At 38.3% G+C, this 24,271-nt stretch overlaps 1 protein-coding gene across 6 annotated transcripts; it reads left to right on the top strand.

Moving 5' to 3' along the window:
* Window positions 1–1,609: 1,609 nt before the first annotated feature.
* On the top strand, window positions 1,610–23,876 carry chd1 (chromodomain helicase DNA binding protein 1). 6 transcript variants are annotated; one of them, XM_022665571.2, is made up of 37 exons: window positions 1,612–1,938; window positions 5,804–5,961; window positions 6,915–7,122; window positions 7,535–7,675; window positions 8,341–8,399; window positions 8,511–8,663; window positions 8,870–9,135; window positions 9,293–9,518; window positions 9,641–9,741; window positions 9,838–10,016; window positions 10,140–10,264; window positions 10,498–10,714; window positions 11,100–11,189; window positions 11,475–11,665; window positions 12,135–12,323; window positions 12,467–12,629; window positions 12,756–12,908; window positions 13,024–13,095; window positions 13,599–13,748; window positions 13,904–14,052; window positions 14,650–14,746; window positions 14,860–14,955; window positions 15,290–15,466; window positions 15,684–15,844; window positions 15,931–15,972; window positions 16,107–16,240; window positions 17,109–17,247; window positions 17,361–17,511; window positions 17,636–17,758; window positions 18,635–18,775; window positions 19,219–19,491; window positions 19,631–19,762; window positions 20,146–20,324; window positions 20,421–20,520; window positions 20,621–20,672; window positions 21,234–21,489; window positions 22,153–23,876. In XM_022665571.2, the coding sequence occupies exons 2-37, from the start codon at window positions 5,909–5,911 to the stop codon at window positions 22,508–22,510; spliced, it is 5,496 nt and encodes a 1,831-aa protein (XP_022521292.2). In that variant the 5' UTR covers window positions 1,612–1,938; window positions 5,804–5,908; the 3' UTR covers window positions 22,511–23,876. The 6 variants fall into 6 exon arrangements, with proteins under 6 accessions (XP_049324423.1, XP_049324422.1, XP_049324420.1 ...); XM_049468467.1 differs by having other exon boundaries at window positions 14,647–14,746; XM_049468466.1 differs by having other exon boundaries at window positions 1,610–1,938; window positions 9,641–10,016; window positions 18,635–18,763.
* Window positions 23,877–24,271: the final 395 nt, after the last annotated feature.

Below are 24,271 nucleotides of genomic sequence, written 5' to 3'. Positions count from 1 at the left end.
ATGACTTTTTAACCTCAAAATACTAAGTCAAGTCAGATCTGCAGGCAGGCCAGTCCAGTATCTTTACCCTTTTCCTCCACAGGCATGTCTTTGTAAGGTGTGCCACATGTGGTTTTGCAATGTCTTGTTGAAAAATGCATGAAAAAGAGGGCAGCATATTGTTCATCACTGATTGTAGAAACTCTGGACCCTTGTCTTTTAAATAAAATTCTAAATTTATTGATGGTCAGTGATGGTTTGGAGAGACATCTGCTGGTGTTGGTCCACATATTATCAAGTCTTAAGTCAGTGCAGTGTTTTCCAAAAAAAATCTTACAGCACTTCATGCTTCCCTCTGCAGACAACTTTTATGGAGATGAGGATTTTATTTTCCAGCAGGACTTGGCACACTGCCCACACTGCCAACAGTACCAGTTGGTCTTAATATTCAATATGTAATAATGTAATGTAATATTCAAATTTTCTGAGATACTGACTTCTGAGATAAGCCATAATCAAAAAATAAAATGACTTTTCAATGATGTTCTATTTTTTTGAGATACACTTGTAAGCGTGTAAGTATAACAGGTATAGATCATTATTTAAAGAATTATAATATAAATAATGTATATAAATACAAGACTTGAAATTAACCACACCTTTGAAAAGACCTTTCATTGTAGATTAAAAAAAAAAGTCATACTAATGTCATTTAAATTATGAAGTAGGGCTGCAAATAATGATTATTTTGGTAGTCAACTAATCAGATGATCATTTTTTCTATTAGTCGATTAGTCTGTTAACAATTATTTCTGACATGTCCTTCACCTCTAAAAACAAGAGAAAAACAGCTAAACATGAGAGTTAAAAGGCATTTAAATGTCCACATGTTGTTTAAACGTGGAGAGTACTAACATTTAGTGAATAAATATGTAACCTGTTGTGTTTGGGCACTTTTGGAGACACAGACCAAGTTTCTTCTGTCCCCAGCACTTTGTGTAATGCGGTACTGTTACAAATTAACGTTTAGTCGACAATGGAATTTGAAGTCGACTAATAAATATAATCGACTAATCAATGCAGTCCTACTATGAAGACAAAGATATCGAATTTATTTAACAAAAAAAGTGCTAAATAATCCACAATATGTTTTATATTGTACATTCTTAAAATATATTCTATTAATTGCAGTATATTAGCTATGGGTTATATTAATGTGTTGAGATTAATGTGTTGTTTTATGATAATGAACAAAACCCTGTAGAGGTTCAAGTTAATACAAAGAGACCACAATAGACGACAGCATGAAAATATACATTAGGGTTAAAAGAAAAAGAAAGAGAGAAAAAAATTAAGATTAAGAAATATTAACAAGAAGTCAGTGGAAGTTCATCACATTAATTTGTATAGTCTTTAGACATTTTTTATTCTTAGTAATTCTAAAAGGATTTCCTATAGCGATATAAAGTCCAGTAAAAAGATATCAAACGTTGGTATTGAAGTCAAGTATTTACATTGTTGAATGTAGTATTTACTCAATAAAATAAAACAATATTAATAATATACTCTAACTACAGCCAGCGCTCTACAGCCCGCTGCCCGGGCGTCGTTACGTCACAGCCCGGGGTTTCCATCTGCGCTGGGCTGCTGGAGCTGTTTGAGTGTGTGTGAGCTCGACGGCGTCATGGCGGAGGCCGGCTGCCTGAGGAACCGCGGCTGAAATGCCTGCAAGCCTTTATCTGCGCCCTCGGATTACGGAGAAGAAGTTTCGGTAGCGGCTGGCGGCGGGTCGGAGCCGGGACGCGGGAGTGTAGGAGCGGGAGCGGACACTGAGGAACTTGGTTGGGTTCTGGGTGTGAAGTTGGAGTGTTTTTGGGGGAACTGCTGCCGCTCTGTTCAGCTATAACTGAGACTCAGAGACTGAGAGAGAGAGCGGGGCTGGCAGCGCGCTGGAGCCAGGTAGCTAACCTAGCTAACACACTTACACACACAAAGCAGAAGAGCAGAACGTGGGCCTGGAAACCTCTGGGGGTTTAAATCTGAGATTGAAGGAGCCGGGAGCTTGTTTAGTAAGCCTGGTGGTGATGTGAGAAGGCTGGGAGCTGTGGAGAAGCTGGATAATGGGGTATTGTGGCTCGTTATTTTGGGAAGTAGCTAAGGAGTGAAGTCTAGGAGGTCATCATCATCATCAAGCACCACACTAGTAAGCTAACTAGCACACTCACACACCACACTGTTCTCGCTAGATAATACTTCTCACACTCACAGTCGCGGCGTATTAAATAAACAAAACATGGACTCGCACACATACTTAGCTAGCGTCTATCTGTAGGGAATAAGATAGCTTAACTAAGCTAGTTAGCGTTAGCTAGCTAACCCAGCTAGAATGAGCCAGAGAAGTTAACATGGCTTTAGCTAGCCTAGCTAGGCTAACTCCAGCTTTAGCTAAACATTAGCTATAGCTTTAGCTAAACAAGCAATATAGTTAGTTAGCTACCGAGCTAACTAAATATCCATTAAAAACAAACATAACGTTAGCTAACTAGTCTATATTTTAACATTAACTAGCTAGTTAACCGATCTCTCCACCTAAACCTAAACGTGGTTATGATCCCAGTAGCGAGTATTTGCATGTTAGTTTCATTAAATATGAAATATCCGCCCCGCGTTTTGCATATGATGAGTAAAACGTTGTTGTTAGCTGAAATGCTAGCTTGCATAGCTAACCCGCTAGCTAGCTATCCCGCTAACACTGTTGCTGTTTTAAAAGAGACTGCCCACTTCCTAGCTCCATGTTATAATCAGAAAATGACTGCACAAATATTGTAAACAGCTAGAGGCGCCCACGAGTAAGTCCTGAATGAATGGAAGTGAATGGAGTTAATTAGCTAAATACCTAAACTCAGATTTAACCAGCTGTAGTAATGCGATATAAGTTAATATGGGTTAGTTTCATAGCCAGAGATTAGCCCTAGTCTTGGACGACTACACTGTATTTGAACAGAGATTTTCCATTGAAAGGAAAATAATATAGTCTGCAACTAGGCTTAAACCATTTAATCCATATGTTTAGGCTGTGTTTATACTTTAGAAAGTATAATGCAGGTTTTAGCAAAAAAATCTAATTCCATTTTTAGCAGGTTGACATGCTTCTTTATTTTTGGAAAATATATTGCACTATTTAACTAAAAATAAATAAAATAAAAGAAAACATTTGTGCTTGTTTCTATTCTCAACAGTGTAAACAAGTTTTAGAAACTTTACAAAACGCCAATGTGTGAGAGCTGATGTTGATGGAGGTAAAGCTACAGCCATATCACGTGTTATGACTGTTAATACATTTTAAAGCTTTAAAAATATGTCTGCGCTACGAAAACATTTGCTAATGTTGTATGTTGAGGGAATAAGTACATTTTACAACACAAAATAATCAAACATTATTAAATATTTATGATTTTGCTCAAATGCTCCATATGAACCCATACATTTTGGTCTCAGTCGAGAGCGCCCCCCTACTGTGTAAGCTAACAAAAACGCGAAACATTCTTACTTAAGTGGGAAGTCTCTTTAGAGGATCACTGACGCCGCTCTCAGTCAATGCGGGAGACAGTTAGCCAGCTAGCATAATCGCACTAGCTAGCTAGCTTACATGCTAAATGGCTAGCTTACATGCTAAATGGCTAGCTAGCTTCTTCGCTAACCTAAGTAACTGAGCTCAGTGATGTTCAGAACCGTGTTTGAAATGTGCCGCGGAAAATTTCAGCTAGCTAGCTGTTTTGAGAAACTCTAGCACGTTTTAAAGTATTAGCAGCTTCGCTTGAAACATTTGAGCTCTATTAGCAGGCCTACACAGGAGCGCGGTTAGCTAGCTAACCTCTTTGTCGGCGGCGCTCGGCACCCACGTCCCCGGTGTTGTGTGGCCGGTGTGGTAGGTGCTCAGCCCGGGGTCATTGTCCAGGCGAGTCCGCCAGAACTCAAGCCTCACACCGCTCAGGCCTAGCAGCAGGCCCAGGCGGCTTCTGTGTAACGCTTAACTAGAGCATTTCCCATCATCTCGGTCACTACAGTTATCTTAGTTAAATAACTAGCTACGCGTTTTTGTGTGATTAAAAAGGAGGGGGCGATATGGCACTAAAATAATATATATATTTTTTGCCATAAAGATACTCTTGTTATGAAAAATGTTTAGCTGTTAGTAAACGTGTTTAACTTGTTACGTGTTAAACATACTACTGCTTAAAAATACATGAAAAATGTGATTTTATGTATGTTTAAGGGGTTCAAACATTTTATAGAAATAATAGTAAAACTTCATCACAATTTACATTGTATGCTAAGTATGAGTTCATTCATTTAACTAGGGAAGTTAGTTTGTTCTAAAGTGAGGTCCAAGCAAAGCTGAATAGTATCTCAAGCACTATCCATCCTAGGTCATATAATTATTAATTTGTTATAATCTGTTTACTACACTATCTCACTTTGTTGGTTTAAAAGCCAAGCTTATCCTGTTTGTTATTAAATATAGGAGTAGACGATATGGCCCTAAAATAATTGCAATGACAATATATTGGATGTAATGGAAAAAAATGTTAGTAAAGAAGTTTATTATTTTATATATATTTTTAAATTTAAAAAAGTACAATTTGTATACAATCAGTATGCAACAAGTTAGATGTTCATAGGTCATATTTTAGAGCATAAGCTTATGTTTATTACACTACCACATACTGTTTGTGTAGTATCTATGTTTATCCTGTTTGTGTGATTATAAAAGGGGGGTGGGCGATATGGCCCTAAAATGTTTGTGAAGTTTCAAGAATCTAGTAATGCTTAAGAGAAGCAAACATTTGATAGAAAAGTACAACTTATTTACATATAAAAATCAGAATGCAACAATGTATTTGGTATTTAATTTGTTCATTTAGCTTTAGAAGCTGGTTTGTTCTGAATGTATGTGTCCTTTTAGACCAGGCAAACCAGGATAGCTAGTAATTCAAGCATTATTCATCTTAGGTAATATAAGAATTTATTTGTATTCTAAATCTATCCTAACGGTCAGTTTCATAGCAAAGGATTAGACCTAGTCTTGGACTACACAGCAATTTTGAATGAAGATTTTTCATGGAAAAGAAAATGTAGTTTATGACTAGGCTATGCTTAATCCCTGTCTGGAAATCTGCTCCTATATGTTTAGGCTGTGTTTACCTTTTGATGTCTTCTTTTTCTTTTTGAATCAAAGCATACACTATTTTTTTTTCAAGAACATTTTATTTTACAGATTTTATCTCAACCAATATCCATCCTGGTTGATATAGGAATTTATTTGTTATATTCTGTATACTTTGCCACCACCACACAACACTGTTAATTTAGTTTGTTTACCCTATGGGGCAGTTTCATAGCCAAGGATTAGGCCTAGTCTCGAAATGCACAGCATTCTGAATGGAGATTTTCAATGGAAAGGAAAATACAGTCTATGACTAGGCTAAACTTGATCCCTGTCTGTTCCTATATGTTTAGGCTGTGTTTAACTTGAAATGTTTGTGCAGAGATACCTCTCAGAAGTTTTTGGTGCCAGACTTCACCATGGCACACAACACCAATCCACCAAACTAGTTATTGATTCTTAAACAATAGCATCATCCTCATCATCACCACAGCATCATGTAGAATTAATCTTTTTAAAGTTTAAAGTCACTGATCTTTATATAAACAAAGAGAGATCATTAGACTGGAGTTGTTAAAACATTTAGATTATTGTCTTTCTGAAAGTTTGTTCTCTATTTATTTAATTCTCATGCCCATCTGTTTTTGTCTTTTCCAGGTGCGCTCCAGTGTAACCGCTGGAGGTTTGGGATATTAAGGACTGTAATCAGGCGCAGCAGCAAACATTGGTCGTTTTAGGAGCCCTAGCATTTGAGCCACAGACATGGATGGCCGAAGTGAAGATGAAAGTGTGAGCAACAGCAGCGGAGATTCCAGGTAATGGCTCAATTTGTTTGCTGTTATGAAAGGTTGGTATAGCAAATAATTGTACGCTTCACAAAATGCAAATTGGAGCAGAGAGTTTGACTGTTTGGGATAGTGTCATTTCCATATCTTACAAATTTGGCATGTTTGGTACGGAGGCACTCCCAAGGGTTTATCAGGTGTGTGCACGTTACTGCTGGTGTTTGGATGGGGTGCCTAGCTGTTCTGTGTACATGTGCTTATGGGGAAACATTTTCTGTGGTGGTGTTACCCATAAGATGTTTTACCTTAATTTACTTGGGGATTATGAAAGGTCTGTCTAATCTATATATCTGTCTACAGCTTAGAAATCTTGTAAACTGTGGTAGTTGTTATGGAGACACAACACTGATTTTAGTTAAGAACTTGGGGAACGGTTAATTCAGATTGTATCAGTTATTTTGCAGGAGTGGGGTGAACAGTTTATACCTAGATTACCTGTTGGCTATTGTAAGATTCTGCGAAATTCTGTGATTTCTGCTGAAAACTGCTGAACATAAGGAAGCAGTGCAGTATATTTTGAATGTGAAATGATATTAAAACCAGGACAGCTTACTATACACCTCTAGTAACTAAGTGCATACTACAATACATGCAAAATTCAGACTCATGTAAAACTGTAAAAAAATGTCCAGGATAAGAGACCCTAAACAGTAGATATACAAAAATATCAGCCCTCTTGCTACTGTGGAAGGTAACAGAGTAAAAGAAGGACTCCCATTATTAATGCTTTATGACTGTGGGCCATGTGCTCAGATTTTCAAAACCTAGCTATTGAACAAAACAAGCTCTAAACAGGTTAGTGATTTACTGTGTTCTGAAAGTAAAAGTGAAACTAACGACAAAACTCAGCGAAGGTACAGAGCTGCTGTTAACTTGTTGGGCCTCTGTAACACCAAATAAATGTGTGCTTCTCTCTGTTTCAGTAATTCTGAAGATGAATCTGGATCTGGGTCTGGATCAGGCTCAGGTTCTGGCTCCAGTTCCAGCAGTAGTAGCTCCAGTAGCAGCCAGTCAGGAAGCAGCGACTCAGGAAGTGGCTCGGATTCGGGCAGCCAATCTGACTCCGACTCGGAGAAGTCTAAGGGGAAGAATGATCAGGATAAAAACCCTGCCAAGATTGATACATCAGAAGTAAGATGTTTACATGCCTTTTACGTTTGGGCACAATGTTTTGAAGCTTTTTTGCTTTTTAAATGAAGCACTTTCCTTAAGTTCAGCATTTAAAAGTAGGGTATCATATTCCAAACACACTATTATCCCAGAGGAGCATCACACAGTGTGAGTTTGCGCTCTTCCTAACTAGATATGTTACAGGATCACATTCCTTCTTATTTTTACCCCTTTGATATCTGATGAGCCATTATTGAATGACTGTATTGTAACTGTAAAAGACATTATGCTGTTACAGTAGCATCCTTACATTAGTCTCATTAATATATTTTGGTCAGGCTATATTTTTCCAAAGTTAATTGTTGATTGTTCTGTATAAGTCTACATTGCAGAAGCTGATTATTTTTTACTGTTTTATTATATATTTATATAGTTTTGGAAGTCAAATCCCAGTATCCTGGCAGTGCAGAGATCAGCCATGCTCAGGAAACAGCAGCAGCAACAGCTTCAGCAGCAGCAACAGCAGCAGCAAAAGCAGCAGCAACAGAGCTCCTCAAATAGTGACTCAGATGAGGTAATACCTTCTCAAATGGATCTTTTTTTGTGTGTATTTACATGTATGTGTATATATATTTCTGAAGTGTAATCATGCTAAATTGCTATGTTTGTCATGTGCAATACCAGTCCTAATTATTCTTAATGCTAACTTTCTGCTTGGAGAGAATGCTAAGGGCGAATCCCCCTTCTTGCTCTAAAGACAGCACATCAGCAGCTCTTGACGTTATTTGCCCATTGCTAGTGGCAAATATTGTGGTTTAAACACAAACTTTACCAAATGGTTGTGCTAAATAAGAAACTATTGAGCTTTTTTTTGGAAATTACCTTGATGTTGAACCCAATGAATGCTGTGGAATTACTTAATTCAGTTACCACACTATTTTAGTCTTAAAATATGATCTATAATTTTAAGGTGTCTAATGCACTTGTTTTCTAGACATATCACAGTTTTTCCGTGGATAGTACTAATGCTTTTCTCGTAATGAGATCACACTTCTTTGAATAGAATGACATTTAGTTTTCATCCAGCAAAAGAATGGCTCTTTTACTAATTTTATTAGGTTGTATAGGCTTTTGAAATAGGCTTTAAGATTTGCTTTCAGTGATGCCTAGGTCTTGTCATTCTTGTTTTAATGACTTGGTTGGATTTCACTTATTGTATGTGTTATATTTCTCCCCAAGGAGTCCTCTAGCAGTGATGACTCAGATGATGACTCTTCCAGGAAGAAAAAGAGTAAAGGGTGAGTCCTATCATTAAGCATCAAGCTGAGATCTATTTTTTTTTTATATCAGGGTACATATTTAGTGCCAGTACCTAATTTATATTAACTTTTTGTTTGTTTCTGCGGCAGGTCTTCAGACTCTGACTCAGGGTCCGGCTCTGGGTCTGGTTCAGGAAGTGACAGCTCTGATTCTTCAGCTGAGGAAGAGGAGGAGAACAGTGAAGAGTCTGTTTCAGACTATGAGCCCAGCCACAAAGTCAAAAGCAGAAAACCAACGAACAAGTAAGGCAATTTGTCTGCTCCTCTAAAGTCAATGTATATTGAGCTGATCTCTTTTAGAGAGCAAATATTTTATGGTGTCTGAAAGCATTTATCACTTGTCTTTGCTAACTGATGTTTAATGTCCTAAGAGAAGTGCTGCAGTTTCAGCTCTGTCACGTAGCAGAGGTCAGTCTGTCTAACTTGCTCTTTTTTTTATTGTTCTGTAGGACCAATGCCAGAAATGGGAAAAAAAGCAAGGCTCCAAAAAAGAAGTCCGCAGGCTCCTCTTCTGAAGACGAGGACGACTACAAGAAGGCTCTGGCAGGTCCTCGGCGGCAGGCTACGGTCAATGTGAGCTACAAAGAGGATGAAGAGCTGAAAACGGACTCTGATGATCTGTTGGACGTGTGTGGGGAGGACGTGCCCCCACCTGAGGAGGATGAATTTGAAACGCTGGAAAGAGTGATGGGCATTAGAATAGGACGGAAAGGAGGTGAGCTTTTCGTAGTTTTTTTTTTTTTTGTATATTTTGGTCCACAGTAAAATATATTCTGTGAAATATATTGAATGTACATATATGCACTATAAAGGTCATATGTTTGTAGTCTTGATGCTCGTCTTTATTTTCAACTCTGCTTTGTGTTATACAGCCACTGGGGCCACAACCACAGTCTATGCTGTTGAAGCTGACGGGGACCCCAATGCCAACTTTAACTCAAGCAAGCAGCCAGGGGATGTGCAGTACCTGATCAAATGGAAGGGCTGGTCACACATTCACAATACGTGGGAGACTGAAGAGACGCTAAAACTGCAGAATGTGAAGGGCATGAAGAAACTGGACAATTTCAAAAAGAAGGAGCAGGACAAAAAGAAGTGGTAAGATTTCAGCATGACTGGGTTAGGGGAAGGCTGCATGTCCTTTTAGGACAGTGTTGGAGTTTTAATAGGAGTTAAACATATTGTGGAGAGTGATTCTGTTGTTTTCATCATTTGTGCAGGCTCAAAAGTGCTTCACCTGAGGATGTGGAGTACTTCAACTGCCAGCAGGAGCTCATGGACGACTTGCATTCGCAGTATCAGCTCGTGGAGAGAATTATTGGTAAGAGAATGCTTTTAATTCGATCACTGTTCAGCATTCTGCTCACTTTCAGTTTCGATTGTGTATTTATGCATGCTTTGCCTTCAATTTTGTCAGGTCACTCGAATCAGAAGTCAGCAGCAGGCTACCCAGACTACTTGTGCAAATGGCAAGGCCTTCCCTATTCTGAATGCAGTTGGGAAGATGGGGCACTTATTTCACGAAAGTTCCAGAAGTGCATAGATTGCTACATGAGCCGGAACCAGTCCAAAACGATCCCCTTCAGAGACTGCAAGGTAACGGGCCTGAAGGAGACGGCATGCTCTTAAAGCAGCCATGATGAAACTTTAATAAATCCATGTGTGCAGCAGTCTGATTTAATGGCTTCATGCAGTGAAGGAATGTGTGCTCTTGTTCAGGTTTTAAAGCAGAGGCCGCGGTTTATGCCTATGAAGAAACAGCCTCATTATATTGGCGGAGATGGACTTGAGCTTAGGGACTACCAGCTGGACAGCTTGAACTGGATGGCCCATTCATGGTGCAAGTATGTCTATTTAAATCTTAAAGTCTTTAAGTCTTAAAGTTCTTTGTGCTCTGCCCTATGATGAGTTCTTCTGCATCGAATTGCTTTACGTTTTTATTTGATTAATTTGAAGTGAATAATTTACCTGAATTTCAGTTTCATCAGTACGTCAGACAGGCTGATAACAATAAAATTTGGGACTTTAGATTAAAATATTACCTTGTTAACCTTTTCTTCTCTTGCTCTTCCTCCAGAGGTAACAGTTGTATTTTGGCAGATGAGATGGGTCTGGGTAAAACCATCCAGACAATCTCTTTTCTGAACTACCTGTTCCATGAGCACCAGCTTTATGGGCCTTTCCTGCTGGTGGTGCCCTTGTCCACTCTCACGTCCTGGCAGAGGGAGATCCACCTTTGGGCCCCACAAATGAATGTGGTGGTCTACCTGGGAGATATCAGCAGTAGGAACATGGTATGCATTGTACATAAACAAACTCAAGCTTTCTTTATGGTGTGATCAATCTGTAGATATTGGCTAATTATACATTCATGCTTAATCTACCCTGTATTAATTGTTTAATTGGTAATGGTAGCACAGTTATTTTAGTTTCATTCCATTTACCTGTGGACATTAAGAAAGAAAATAAAGCATCCTAAATCGTAGCAGTTGTACTTGAAAATTGAAAACAATTTGTTTCCTTTAAAACAATTTTGACTGTCTCTTGTATTGTATTGACCTTTCTGAGAGGCTTTCTGAGATTGCAGGCATATCTTTACTTAGTCTCACCAACATGTAATCCCTAATTAAGTTACATGGAAACAAAGGATTAAGCATCTTTTATATCTTTTCAATTTAGATCCGGACACATGAGTGGATGCATTCACAGACCAAGCGGCTGAAGTTCAACATCCTCCTCACTACATATGAAATCCTCCTGAAAGACAAGGTATTATGCTGCTCTGCCATGTTAATGTAGCTCATGTTCCTGGATTATTGCCTTGCTTTTGACTTTCAGTTATGCCTTTCAGTTTTCATTTCCTCTTATTTTCAAAGAAATGTAAACTGATGTGATGTAAGCAAGGAAACTGAAGTTATGCAATACTTTTGTATTTGCTTGTATTAGCTTCTCACTTGTCGCAGTTGTTTTCCTTATTATTTACATTTATAGTATAATTTGGTTTCTACAATAAAATAATTAAGTGGCTCATATATTTATTTTCTTTTTTTTTAGTCATTTCTAGGGAATGTGAGCTGGGCTTTTATTGGTGTGGATGAGGCCCACCGGCTGAAGAATGATGATTCACTTCTGTACAAGACCATGATTGACTTCAAATCCAATCACCGGCTCCTTATCACAGGAACACCTTTGCAGAACTCGCTGAAAGAGCTGTGGTCTTTACTGCACTTCATCATGCCAGAGAAGTATGTTTGAATTTGCCTACTGCTGTTTATGCCACATCATTAAAACAAGATGATGTGTTGCTTGCACATTCTGATCTCTCATTGCAATAGTAGTTGCATTGTTTTTTTTTTTGTTGTGCCAGTAAAAAAGAAAAGAAAAGAAAATTGGCAACCAAAAATATTTGACAGCAAATTGCAAAGAAGCACTATCATATTTAGTAATATTTAGAGTATTTATGCCAAATAATTACTATTGTATTGCTTTGTGATACTTTTGATTATTTTAGACCACAGCAGAAATATAATTAAGTTGTAGTTTTGGAATTGTTTTTCTTAGCTTTCTTTATTTTCGAAGTTATGGATAGGTGGTGAAATTTGATAAGTAACTCCAACAACAAAAAAAAAAATAGAGTTTGATCAAATATTTTTCTTTTCAAGCCAGTTTGAGAACTGAAACCATAACACTACACACTCTGGTGATGTTTTCCAGGTTTCACTCATGGGAGCTCTTTGAGGATGAGCACGGAATGGGAAGAGATTCTGGCTACACCAGCCTGCACAAGGAGCTGGAGCCGTTCCTGCTGCGCAGGGTCAAGAAGGATGTGGAGAAGTCACTGCCTGCCAAGGTGGAACAGATCCTCAGGGTGGAGATGAGTGCTATGCAGAAACAGTACTATAAGTAAGGATGCAACTATATATTATTAAAGTGGAGATAAGGAGGTCATCCATTGCTTTGATGTAACTGTAAGCAGATTTAGCCTTGTTGGATCAAATGATCATCAACGTAGTTTTGCTAACATGGCTCTTTACCTGTTCCTGTAGGTGGATCTTGACGAGAAACTACAAGGCTCTGAGTAAAGGTACAAAAGGAAGCACGTCTGGCTTCCTCAACATTATGATGGAGCTGAAGAAGTGCTGTAATCACTGCTACCTCATCAAATCGCCAGACGACCATGATTTCTACAACAAAGCAGAGGCCTTGCAAGTATGAACAGAACCCATTCGCTCTTATTCAAATTAATGGATGAAAGAGAAAAGCTGAGGATTATGTAGAAAAGTTGATTCATTGGTCACGTTGAACACTAATTGAATGTATGTGCTCCATCCACAGCACTTAATACGCAGCAGTGGGAAGCTGGTCCTGTTGGACAAGCTGCTGGTGCGACTAAAGGAACGTGGCCACCGCGTCCTCATCTTTTCCCAGATGGTCCGGATGCTGGACATCCTGGCTGAGTACCTGAAGAGTCGCCAGTTCTTATTTCAGGTATAAAACACTTTGCTCATTATGTTGTTTCATAAGTTTTTATGTAATAACTGGTCAATTAGAAGTTTTAAAAGTTCTTAGAAGACTTTAACTGATTGTGTGTTTTCTCTTGCAGAGACTGGATGGCTCTATTAAGGGTGAGATGAGGAAACAAGCGTTGGATCATTTCAATGCAGAAGGCTCTGAGGTAATTGTTTACTCATTGCTTTGGAGTATTTGGGACCAATCCCATTTCTCTCTTGTACCCCTGCTCCTTTGAACAGCTTTATTAAGGGAAGGGGTAACATCCTCCCCCTAAAAATTGGGACAATCCTTCAGCTTTAGAGCCTCGTATTTCTTAGGACACACATTCTATGTGATGTGGAGCTGAAATTAGATTTTATTAGCTTTTTTTTTTTTATGTTCCACCTCAAATGCTGCAGTGTCTGCTGTCTGTCATTCAAGATGGAATGTGAAAGTTAGCTACACAAACTATAGTAATATAGTAGTTATGATCATTTTTGACACATATTTGACAAGCCTAACAAGAATCAGGACACCCTACCCCAGGTGTGAACATGTAAACAGAGTGGTTGGGCTAAGTGGTAGGGCCAAGGAGTAAAACGGGATTGGTCCTAACAGTTCTTCAATCTTCTGTTGGGGCTGTTAAAAGGCTGGATTATGAGGAACTTTTTATGTTTCACTTTTCAGGATTTCTGCTTCCTGCTGTCCACGCGAGCGGGTGGTCTGGGTATTAACTTGGCATCTGCAGATACTGTGGTCATATTTGACTCAGACTGGAACCCCCAGAATGACCTGCAGGCTCAGGCCAGAGCTCACAGGATTGGGCAGAAGAGACAGGTAAAAATATTCTGCTACTACATGCAAAATTTTCCTCTCTGGCAAGAAGTAATTTGAGCAAAAACAACTAAAAGTTAATACCCAAATATATAAACTGTGAAAAGATGGTTATTGTTATCTTCTTAAAACCTATATCTGTCCCTATTTTTTCCTAGGTAAATATTTACCGTCTTGTGACCAAAGGATCTGTAGAAGAGGATATTATTGAAAGAGCCAAGAAAAAGATGGTGCTGGACCACCTTGTGATTCAGAGGATGGACACGACAGGAAAGACTGTCCTCCATACTGGTGCTGCCCCCTCCAGGTAACTGCACAACACATCCCAGAACATGACACTAATGAAGTATATTTCAATTATTTCCTAAATTAAGATGTAAAAATAAAGTTACCTTTTTAAAGGAATTTTACATTGAGAAACATTACAGGTTATTGTGAGATCAGCCACAAAGATGCTGCATTTTCAGAATTAAATGCAATTTTCAAGCATTAACCTGTCTGTAAAAACTTTCCAGTTATCTGTCTTAGCCATTAGTAAAATTAAGAATTGGAGAAATGTAAAGGAGCTCAAACAGTTTGGCAACAGGAACAATGCTACTTTTATGCAAAAAAAAATAAATAAAAAAAAGTTTACCATGAAGATGGTTGTCTAATAAAATAGCCAGTATGTGCGCACATTATTCTCAACAGAAAAAAAAAAAACCTCAGCAATGCTGCTGTTCCTGTTACATTCACACCAATCCAACACACACAATCATACCATCCAGTATATGTAACCTCACCAAGTCCTACACCACGCCTACAGTGACGTTAGATAAAAAAAAACTGACTCGTAACATTTTGTTGTAGGTTTGTCTTTCCTAATTCTAATTGGCCCATCTTTTTTATTGGCATTTATTAGCAGTTCCACCCCTTTCAACAAGGAGGAGCTGTCGGCTATTCTAAAGTTTGGTGCTGAAGAACTCTTCAAGGAGCCAGAGGGAGAGGAACAGGAGCCTCAGGTGCGTTTGTGGTTGCCACCTAGTTCTTGCATTTCTTTTTTTTTTGAGGCATGTTTTTAGACAGATGTTCCTACATGTTCCTGATGTCATTGTTGTGTACTGTGATTCTGCAGGAAATGGATATTGATGAAATTCTGAAGAGAGCAGAAACCAGAGAAAATGACCCTGGCCCGTCTACTGTAGGAGAGGAACTTCTCTCACAGTTTAAGGTATTCTTAATCTTGAACCTCTTATTTTATACTTTATTACTTTTTAATTTAATGTATTTTTTTCCCTTCATTTTTATTTGTAATGGTTGGAATGTTATTATATTTATGTTTATATGTATGTTTATAACCCCACACATACATCCATATTTACACTATGGTTTAGCTTTTATTTACATTTAGTTTAGCTCAAAAATAATAAATGCAATAACCTGAATACCGATAAGTTGTCTCTTAAATATGTTTTCCCTCAAATTATCTGAGCCCAAGCTTGTATGTATGTGTTATCACTGGTACTTTGGTCAAGGCTGTAATCTGCTCATATTCCCTCCACCAGGTGGCAAACTTCACTATGATGGAAGAGGAGGAGATTGACATGGACGCAGATGGCAACCAGAGGAACTGGGACGACATTATCCCAGAGGAGCAGCGGCGGAGGATGGAGGAGGAGGAGAGGCAGAAGGAGCTGGCAGAGATCTACCTGCTTCCCCGCATGAGGAACTGTGCCAAACAGGTCAGAGGCCAGTCAAGTTTGGGAGCTGCCTCCTAAGCGAATGTCACACAGCCATTTAGTGTTTGAAAGCAGCATTACATAACATTTCAAAGCTGTGCTCTTACACCTGATCTTTACATTGCAATACATTTGCTAATCTTCAGGAATCTTTGTGAATAGATTGTCATGTACATTTTATGAAACATTTTAAATTGATTATGATCCATCTTTGTTTTAGATAAGCTTCAACGGTAACGAGGGCAGACGGAGTCGGAACAGAAGATACTCTGGCTCAGACAGCGACTCCGCGTCAGATCGAAAACGGCCTAAGAAGAGAGGCAGACCTCGAACGATTCCTAGGGAGAATATTAAGGGCTTTAGTGATGCTGAAATACGAAGGTAATTTTTTTTAGTTTAACACCATTAGTAAATGTATTGCTACAAATTGTTCTTCATTCAACTGCATTTCTTTTTCTTTTATTTAGATTCATTAAGAGCTACAAGAAGTTTGGGGGTCCTTTGGAAAGGTGAATGTTGTAGATTTTTATATTGATATTTTATTTATTTATTTATTTGCTTAAATCAATAAGCAAGAGTTGCTTTATGAAAATTCTCTTCCATGGTGGCAGTTTCTCTTGATCTTATTTACTGTGTCTAATAGATTGGATGCTATTGCCCGAGATGCTGAGTTGGTGGATAAATCGGAGCATGATTTGAGGCGACTGGCAGAAACTGTGCACAACGGCTGTGTTAAAACACTGAGGGAAAACCCCTGTGGACCAGAGAAGACCTCAGGCAAATAACCTTTATTACCTAAATAATCTAATACACTTCAGTGTATATTTACTTATGGTATAAGGCCTGGTTGTACAATATATGGACATGGCCTCAAATATTTTTGTTGACCTCAATATTGCCCATTTATGTTTTTATTTGCAAGTTGAGCCTGCTAACATAAGAAAATTAAGCTAAATATATTGACTTTTGGTTTAAATTTTATTTGTATTAGATTTTGAGTATTTTTGAAGTTATATTTAGATTCAAAAGATTAAAGACCTGAAGTTTAATGCTGTTTTTAATTATTCTGTTAAAATTAGTGACTTGAAATGTTCCTGAAAAATATTTAAATAAATTATTGCTATTATTTCTGGGACACTATATTGTCTATAGGACTGTGTGATATTGTTAAAACAAACCTTGATTTTCTTTAAACATGAGTGATTTGTACAATTACAGTGTTTAGTTATTACGTAACTTTAGTTTCTTTATTTAAAAACACAGCATAGTTTAAAGTGATGCAAAAGCTATTGTTTCCTTTACATTTATTTTTTTTGTTTTTAGAATAGTAAGCAGCCTTACATGTAGCTTTTATATTAAACAGTGTAAACATAACCTCCTTGTATTTCAGTTAAAGAAAAGTGTAAAATATAATCACTGCAACAAAAAGAGTTTTTTACAGATTCAAATATACTGAGATTCCTCTGACAGCTTCTATATGTAAAGATGTACAAGATCTCCATTATCCCATTGTAAAAAGTGCATTAAACAGTGATTTGAAATAATTGATTAACTCCCTGCCCTATTGAATTTGTGTGCAGTTGTTAAGTGTTTTTTTTTATTGGTGGTTCTAATCCATGTTATGTTCCTTTGTCACGTGGTTTAGGAGGCAGGCGAGGCAAGGTGAAAGGACCCACTTTCAGAATATCAGGAGTTCAGGTCAATGCTAAGCTAGTAATCTCACATGAGGAGGAACTGGCGCCTCTGCACAAGGCCATTCCTGCAGACCCAGAGGAGAGGAAGAGGTACTTTGCAGACACGTTTTTATGCATTGCTTTTAAAAAGGGTGATTTAAAAATCACTGTGAGTGAACAGGGTTATGTGCTGTATGATACTGAGTTTGATCATTTTTACTCAGGTATACACTTCCTTGCCATGCAAAGGCAGCTCATTTTGATATTGACTGGGGAAAAGAGGATGACTCCAGCCTGCTTATTGGTATTTATGAGTATGGCTATGGAAGCTGGGAAATGATTAAAATGGACCCAGACCTCAACCTTACACATAAGGTAAGACTAGCTGATGTTAAATCCATAACGTTTTTAACTAGATGGATTTGAGTATGTTTGGAAACTTGTAGTGCTCGGGTTTTATGACTGAATACTTGTTTTTATTTTTCTCTGATCTAACCAGCTCTTACCAGATGATCCAGATAAAAAGCCACAAGCGAAGCAGCTCCAGACACGAGCAGACTACCTCATCAAATTGCTCAGCAAGGACCTTGCCAAGAAGGAGGCCCAAAGGCAAACGGGCAATGTAAAAATTCCTTTATTTACGCAGTGGTTTTATATTATGATTATATAATCTGTGCCCTTTAAGCAGTTGAGCTAAGTTCTTTATATTGACTTTTTGAAGCCATAGGTGAATATACATGCACATTTTATGCACAGAAGCACAGTGTTCAAAGTCGTCTTTTGTATTTTCGCATGTGAACACTTGATGTCACATTATAACAGATACAGTCACACATGAATACATTATAAACATGACTAGAAGTTCTTATTTAAAAGGAAGTACAGAGGAAGCCTGGTTCCAGATTTGTCCTGGAAGCCCCCAGCCAGTGTATGGATATATTCAGTTCCATCACAAGCTCACCTGATTAAACATCATTTAAGCAGAGATTTACCAAACCAGATTCCTATGTGGAGAGCTTTGGAGATGTTTTTAAAAACCCAGTAACTTAGTATTTAATTTAATATTACCAGTACATCTGTTTAAAAAAAAGTCAGGCAACAAGCTTACTACAGTATATAAAATAATACAGGCTATATTAAGTGAAATTGGCTTATCTTTGATCTAAGATCGTTGGTTATACTGTAATGAAAGATATACAGTGGGGATGGTTTTACTGCTGCAGTCATTTAGTCATAAAATAATGCATTAATGTAATAAAATGAAAAATGAGTGTGCATTATTTTACTTTTTGAATGAACATAAACCACAAGCCACCACATGCTTGACACACTGGAACACTGGAACCCACATGCCCAGCAGGAAAGACCATTTAAAGACCAACAAATAATTCCAATGTGCTAAACTATCTCTACATCTGTCCATCCTTGTTTTCCCTTTATTACATAGTAAATTTGGTAATAACAATATTTGTGTTTTATTTGTGTTTTTGTTCTGAAGTCTAATTCACGAAAGAGGAAGCCACGGGGGAAGAAGAACAAAGCTGTGAAACCGAAGGTGGAAGAAGTGCCCAACAGTCTGTCTTCTGTTCCTCCCTCAGACAAGAGTTCGGAGGACGAGGACGACAAGGTAGAAGCAAAGGTTGGTGTGACAGAAGCTTGAAACTACAGCAGCTGTATTGGTCCTTCAAATTAGATACTAAATAGGCCTTAGTTCTATTGTATGGTTTATCTTGAGCTGTTTTTAAAGCTCCAACTCGTTTTTTGTAGTATACATTCTTAGTAGTAATTTGTCTCATTTAATGTGAATATTATGCGGATAGAATAAGTTTTAGCAGGACAGCATGTCTAAACCCAACTTCATACAAATACTGAAATCCATTCAGTAAATGATTTATTGCCTTTGCAAATCTTTGCTTGCTTTCACATACAAATAATGCATGAAGAAGCACAAACATTTTGTTAACTCATAAATTAAGCTTTGCTCCATGCTATTTTTTTACCGTCACTTTAATAAAAGAAGATGGATGTAAACATTGATAGTGGTTTTTAATAAGCATTTTTTTTTTTACTCCTGTCTCCCAGGAAACTCCCACTGCAAAGCCAGCAGCTGCTAGAAAGGCAAAAGTCCCTGATCGAGCTGTGAAGGAGGAGGAAGAGGAGGAACCCGAGTCAGAGGCTCATGTCAAAGAAGAGAAGGAGGAGAAGGAGACAAAAGAAAAGGAGGTGAAGAAAGAGATCAAAAAAGAGAAGAAGGAGGAAGGCCGAGAAGGCAAAGAGAAAAAGGAGCCAAAGGAGAAAAAGGAGACCAAGCCTTTGGAGCCTGTGCACAAAGTGGAAGAGGCGAATTCAGAAAAGGTTAGCTTATTTTAATACTATTTAAAATAAGTTTTAATGTTTGTTTATTGATACACTCACATTGTGTAAAGATGCATATAATTTTATTCTTCCTCTTAGTTTACATTGGTCTTCACGTATGGTTGTTTTTCTTTTTCAGACTCTGGATATAAAAGCTGATATCTGGGAGAAGAGTAAAAAGGCTGACACTCCAATCCACATTACTGCAGGAGGAGAGACCGTTCCAATCTCTGAGGAGTCAGAAGAGCTTGACCAGAAGACTTTCAGTGTGGTGAGCATATTGAATTTCTGTCTACTGATCTTTGAAAGCATTTCGTTCTGTTCTTGTTGTGCATTAATGGAATTAATGAGCCGCAATGAATCCTCGTATCTAAAGCTTGCTCTGGTCCTGTGTCTGACTTGACCTGTGTCTGTAGAAATGTGGTCCGTCTGTGAGCAGAAGAGCATTACTGTATACACTTAATATAACATTGGAATTAGAAACAAGCTTTATTGCTGTCTTGTAACTTTCTTTAGAGACTCTCTTCTAATTGCTGTATAGTTCAGTTTCAAATGCTGAATAAATATCAATTAACTGCATTATTTACGACATTTAAAATAGTCCTCATTTTCTGGGATTGCCTGTAACACCATCCATCATTCTGTGTGTAACAGTGTAAGGAGCGCATGAGGCCAGTGAAAGCTGCTTTGAAACAACTGGACCGTCCTGAGAAAGGTCTTTCAGAGCGTGAACAGCTGGAGCACACTCGGCAGTGCCTGATCAAAATTGGAGATCACATCACAGACTGTCTCAAAGAGTACAGCAACCCTGAACAGATCAAGCAGTGGAGAAAGTATGTACACTTTTACAGCAGTTCTCAAATTTGCTCACGGTTAGTTTATGCTGTGATTTTTTTGTAATCCTTACTTTTGTCTCCCATCTGTCACAGAAATCTTTGGATATTTGTTTCCAAATTTACGGAATTTGATGCAAGAAAACTGCATAAATTGTATAAGCATGCAATCAAGAAAAGACAAGAAAACGCTCAGGTATGGACATGTTTTAACAGGGATTTACCTGTTTAAATTATGTAATTTTGTGAATATAAAGTTTATCATAAATCTCATGTTTGCTTTTTTGCCGTTTTAGGCAGCGGACCAGAACACTAGCACTGTAAATACACAATCATTAAAACACGCAGGTATGTTTATTCATCTATCTGTATTTATTAATTTATTCACATTCCTAACTTTATGTATAAGGGGTTTGGTGCCTTTTGTGTTTTTCATTTATTTATTTTTTGTGATTGGCATGTAAGTACAGTCATATAATGACTAATTCTCAGCCATGATGAATCTGAGGTATCTTGTGTACATATGTCATTACCATAGTGTATGCTGCATTTACGCACTTGTTGGTCCCTACATTTCTCTGAGTTGTTCACCCAATTTGGTCAAGGTCATGTGGTGTGTGTATCTTATTTTTCATTTCTTTAATACTCAACATGTACTGTGTTACTATTATAATTAATACACATTAACGCATGATATTTTACCAATGTTTAAATTCTCTGTGACAAAGTGTTGCGTCATATCTTGATCAGTTTGTGCTGCATCGAATTTACCTAAATTTCAATGTGCCCAACTTGAGGATTGCACTTCACAGGGTGTTCACATGGCGTATTACTCCTATGTCATCACTCTTACTGAGTACAGCCAGGGCAGGACTTGATCTGATCTATATTCTTCTCCTGTGTCCACAGACATCGAGAGGTTAAAGGACTCTCAGCAAGATGAGAGCAGCAGAGACAGCTACAGCTCGGACCGGCACCACGGAACATCACGCAGCCAAGAGCAGCAGAGCAAAGAGCGGCAGTCCAGCGACTCGCATAGGAAAAGCTCGGACAGCAGGAAGAGGCCATACCCCTCCTTCAGCAACGGCAAAGACCACAGAGAGCGAGACAGAGACCGAGACCGAGAACGGGACAGAGACCACTACAGAGACCGTCAGGACAGCAGGTCAGCAATGCACACCAGATTTTTTTTTATTTTCTGTTTTATTTAAATAGTTTAATTCCTTTACATTGTAGGTAGCTGTATTTTATCCAAAGTAACTTACAGATGATGAGGACATTAAAAGCCAAGACAAAAATATTGGTAATATTGGGATAGAGAAAGAAAGGAGGAGGTAGGAGCAGGGAGTGAGGTTAGAAGTGGTTAGTTTGGCTGCACCTAGAACTTTTATTTTTTTTAAACTGCTACTTCTCTTTTCCTACTGTGCCTCTCCTACGGCAAAAGAAGGTGAAGGAGTGGAGAGATGTCAGTAATTACCCTATTACTGCCCAGCCAATTACAGTCAGCACAAATAAGGCATCATTTCCTTTTACTCTCTTAATTGTGTATGTTTAAACTCCTGCTCATTGCAGAGAAAATACATTTCTGGTGTTTTCTCTCCACTGTAAAAGGAGCTTTGAGGATTTTAAGCGGCTTTGTTAGTCTTCCCTAGTTTGTGTATTTGTTGAATAAATAGTTTGGGAAACCAATATAAGAATTATTTGACCAAAATCATGAAGGGCAATTGATATTACCAGTGCATTTTATTAGGGAGACAGGGGGCCATAAAAAGCCATACTGCTGTTTTCTCATATTGCATACAGCCCCTAATATTTTGCCTTTCCACAGATACTACAGCGACAGCAAGCATAGGAAGCTAGATGATCATCGTTCCAGTCGAGACCACTGGTCAGACAGCAGCTCTAAGGACCGCCTGCACTCAGACCACCGATCCCACTCTGACCACCGATCCCACTCTGAACACCGGTCCAGCTCTGACTATAGCCACCACAAACCCTCTCGGGACTACCGCTATCACTCAGACTGGCAAATGGAGCACCGAGCGTCAGGCAGCGGACCCCGTTCTCCTCGAGACCAGCGGTCGCCGTACGACTCTCGCTCGCCCATGGGCCACCGGTCACCGTTCGAGTACTCATCTGACCACAAGAGCACGCCCGAGCAGGTCTGGAGCAGCCGCAAGACATAGCGCCCGCTGCCTGGCTCGCTCTCTGTCAGCCATAGACACAGTAATACACATGCAGGAAATGCCTTATTGGACTTGGCCGCTGTACTGCGCACTGGTCTTTTTCTTTAAGGCCCCGTGCTCTCCTCCTCTCCTCTCATCTCCAGGCTGACTTTGGATAAACTGGGGAGTAAACACAAATTGCATATTTTTGTATTTAAGAGTCTCGTTGCACCGTTTCATAGGTGCAGCAGTGTAAGGTTTCTTTTTTCTTTTTTTAATTATTTTTATAAATTGACTACTTTTTTTTTTTCTTCCTTTATTCTTCTTGTCGGATACAGAAGAATCCGGTGTGCTCATTTTCCACCGCCACCTGCAACACTGGATTCTGGCATTGATGTACCACATCCACAATGTACTGCAGCTCTTGACTTATTTAAGATAAAAGTGTTTGAACAGAAGAAGAGACTAGGATCGTGTATTGTCTCAATGTCGTGCTAAGAATGGATTTAAGGGTCTCTCCTCGGAGCAATCTGAAGGACTGGGGTTCACCTTCCAAAGTACCTCGTTTACAATGTTTTCATGTGATGACCACCCTGCCGATTTTCTGTATGTTTGTATGTTTATCTTTCCATCATGCTTGAATTATTTAATTCTCTCAGCTGTAAAATAATCTGGATTCTGTTTTTTGTGAGCATCTGAAAATGTCCCTTTCACAAATTGTACTACTGTAAATTATTGTATAAAAGTAAATCAAATGGGCTTTTTCTTCTCAGGCTTTTTTTTTTTTTTTGTTTAGTTTTTTTCTTTGAACTAGATGTTCCCTTTCCCCATCAACTCAGGCTTTTTTGTCAGTTGTTGATTTAACAGTTTGGTTTCTGTATGACAGTTTATCTAAATGCTATTTAGAATGTAACTCGGGGGAATAGGGAAACTATTCCATTTGTGTATTCCTGTAGAGGGACACCTTTAGGTCTCTCCATCTCTCCTTTTTTGATTAATTCAGTTGTTAATGTTTAAGTTTAGCAAGAAGCCTCACCTGAAACGCGATTATGTCATTTAAAAACAAAAAAAAAACAGCGTGAGGGTTGATTTATAGCTATAGAGGCACTTATTTGACTTGAATTAGGGTTTTTTTTGTAAAGAAATTCCAGTTTTCCCTTTTTTGGTCTTTTTTTTATATAAATGTAGGCAATAACGTAAAATCTTCTATGCAGCCCAAGTGTATTTCTGGTGAATGGCCCGATCAAGTCAAAAATGCTGTTACAGTACACACTGTATATAGATTTCCTCTATATTTCAAATCAAATTTACACTGAATGCATGGATTTTTAAAAAAATAATTGTTTTATATAATTGTTTATAAAGTCATTAAACTCAAATCACTGTTTTCACCTGTAATCTCGCTTTGTTTAAATCAGTCAGTCCGATTGTCTGTGTATGTTAAATGAAAATATACACTCACTGACCCATTTTATTAGGTTATTAATTCTGAGTAGATTGGCATTTGTCAAAAAGGCTACAGATCTTTTATTGCACAGCTTTCATAAGATTTGTCCTGTGTGACAGTGCACCATGGGTAAATTGTGCTCATAAACAGTTCAACACAATACCAGTACTTTAAATTGTGACTGACTATGAATGATTGATTAATTTTATTAATATGCTCAAAGTGTGCAAAAAAAATATTTCCCACACTGTTCCACCACCTCTACCAGCCTGGACTGTGGACAAAAGGCAGATTAGTTCCATGGATTTAGGTTGCTGGTGCCAGATTTTGACCTT

Source organism: Astyanax mexicanus, chromosome 20, assembly GCF_023375975.1.
Source record: "Astyanax mexicanus isolate ESR-SI-001 chromosome 20, AstMex3_surface, whole genome shotgun sequence".
NCBI classification, from domain to species: Eukaryota; Metazoa; Chordata; class Actinopteri; order Characiformes; family Acestrorhamphidae; genus Astyanax; species Astyanax mexicanus.
The sequence above is the reverse complement of the archived record's forward strand: the minus strand, read 5'-3'. Positions and strand labels throughout refer to the sequence as shown.

Bases quoted from the DNA above. Each gene is read 5' to 3' on its own strand.
- chd1 (XM_049468463.1), top strand. From the start codon at position 5,909: ATGGATGGCCGAAGTGAAGATGAAAGTGTGAGCAACAGCAGCGGAGAT. The intron at 10,265-10,497 runs GTATGTCTATTT...CTCTTCCTCCAG, and splicing joins ATGGCCCATTCATGGTGCAA to AGGTAACAGTTGTATTTTGG. The intron at 15,845-15,930 runs GTAATTTTTTTT...TCTTTTATTTAG, and splicing joins AGTGATGCTGAAATACGAAG to ATTCATTAAGAGCTACAAGA.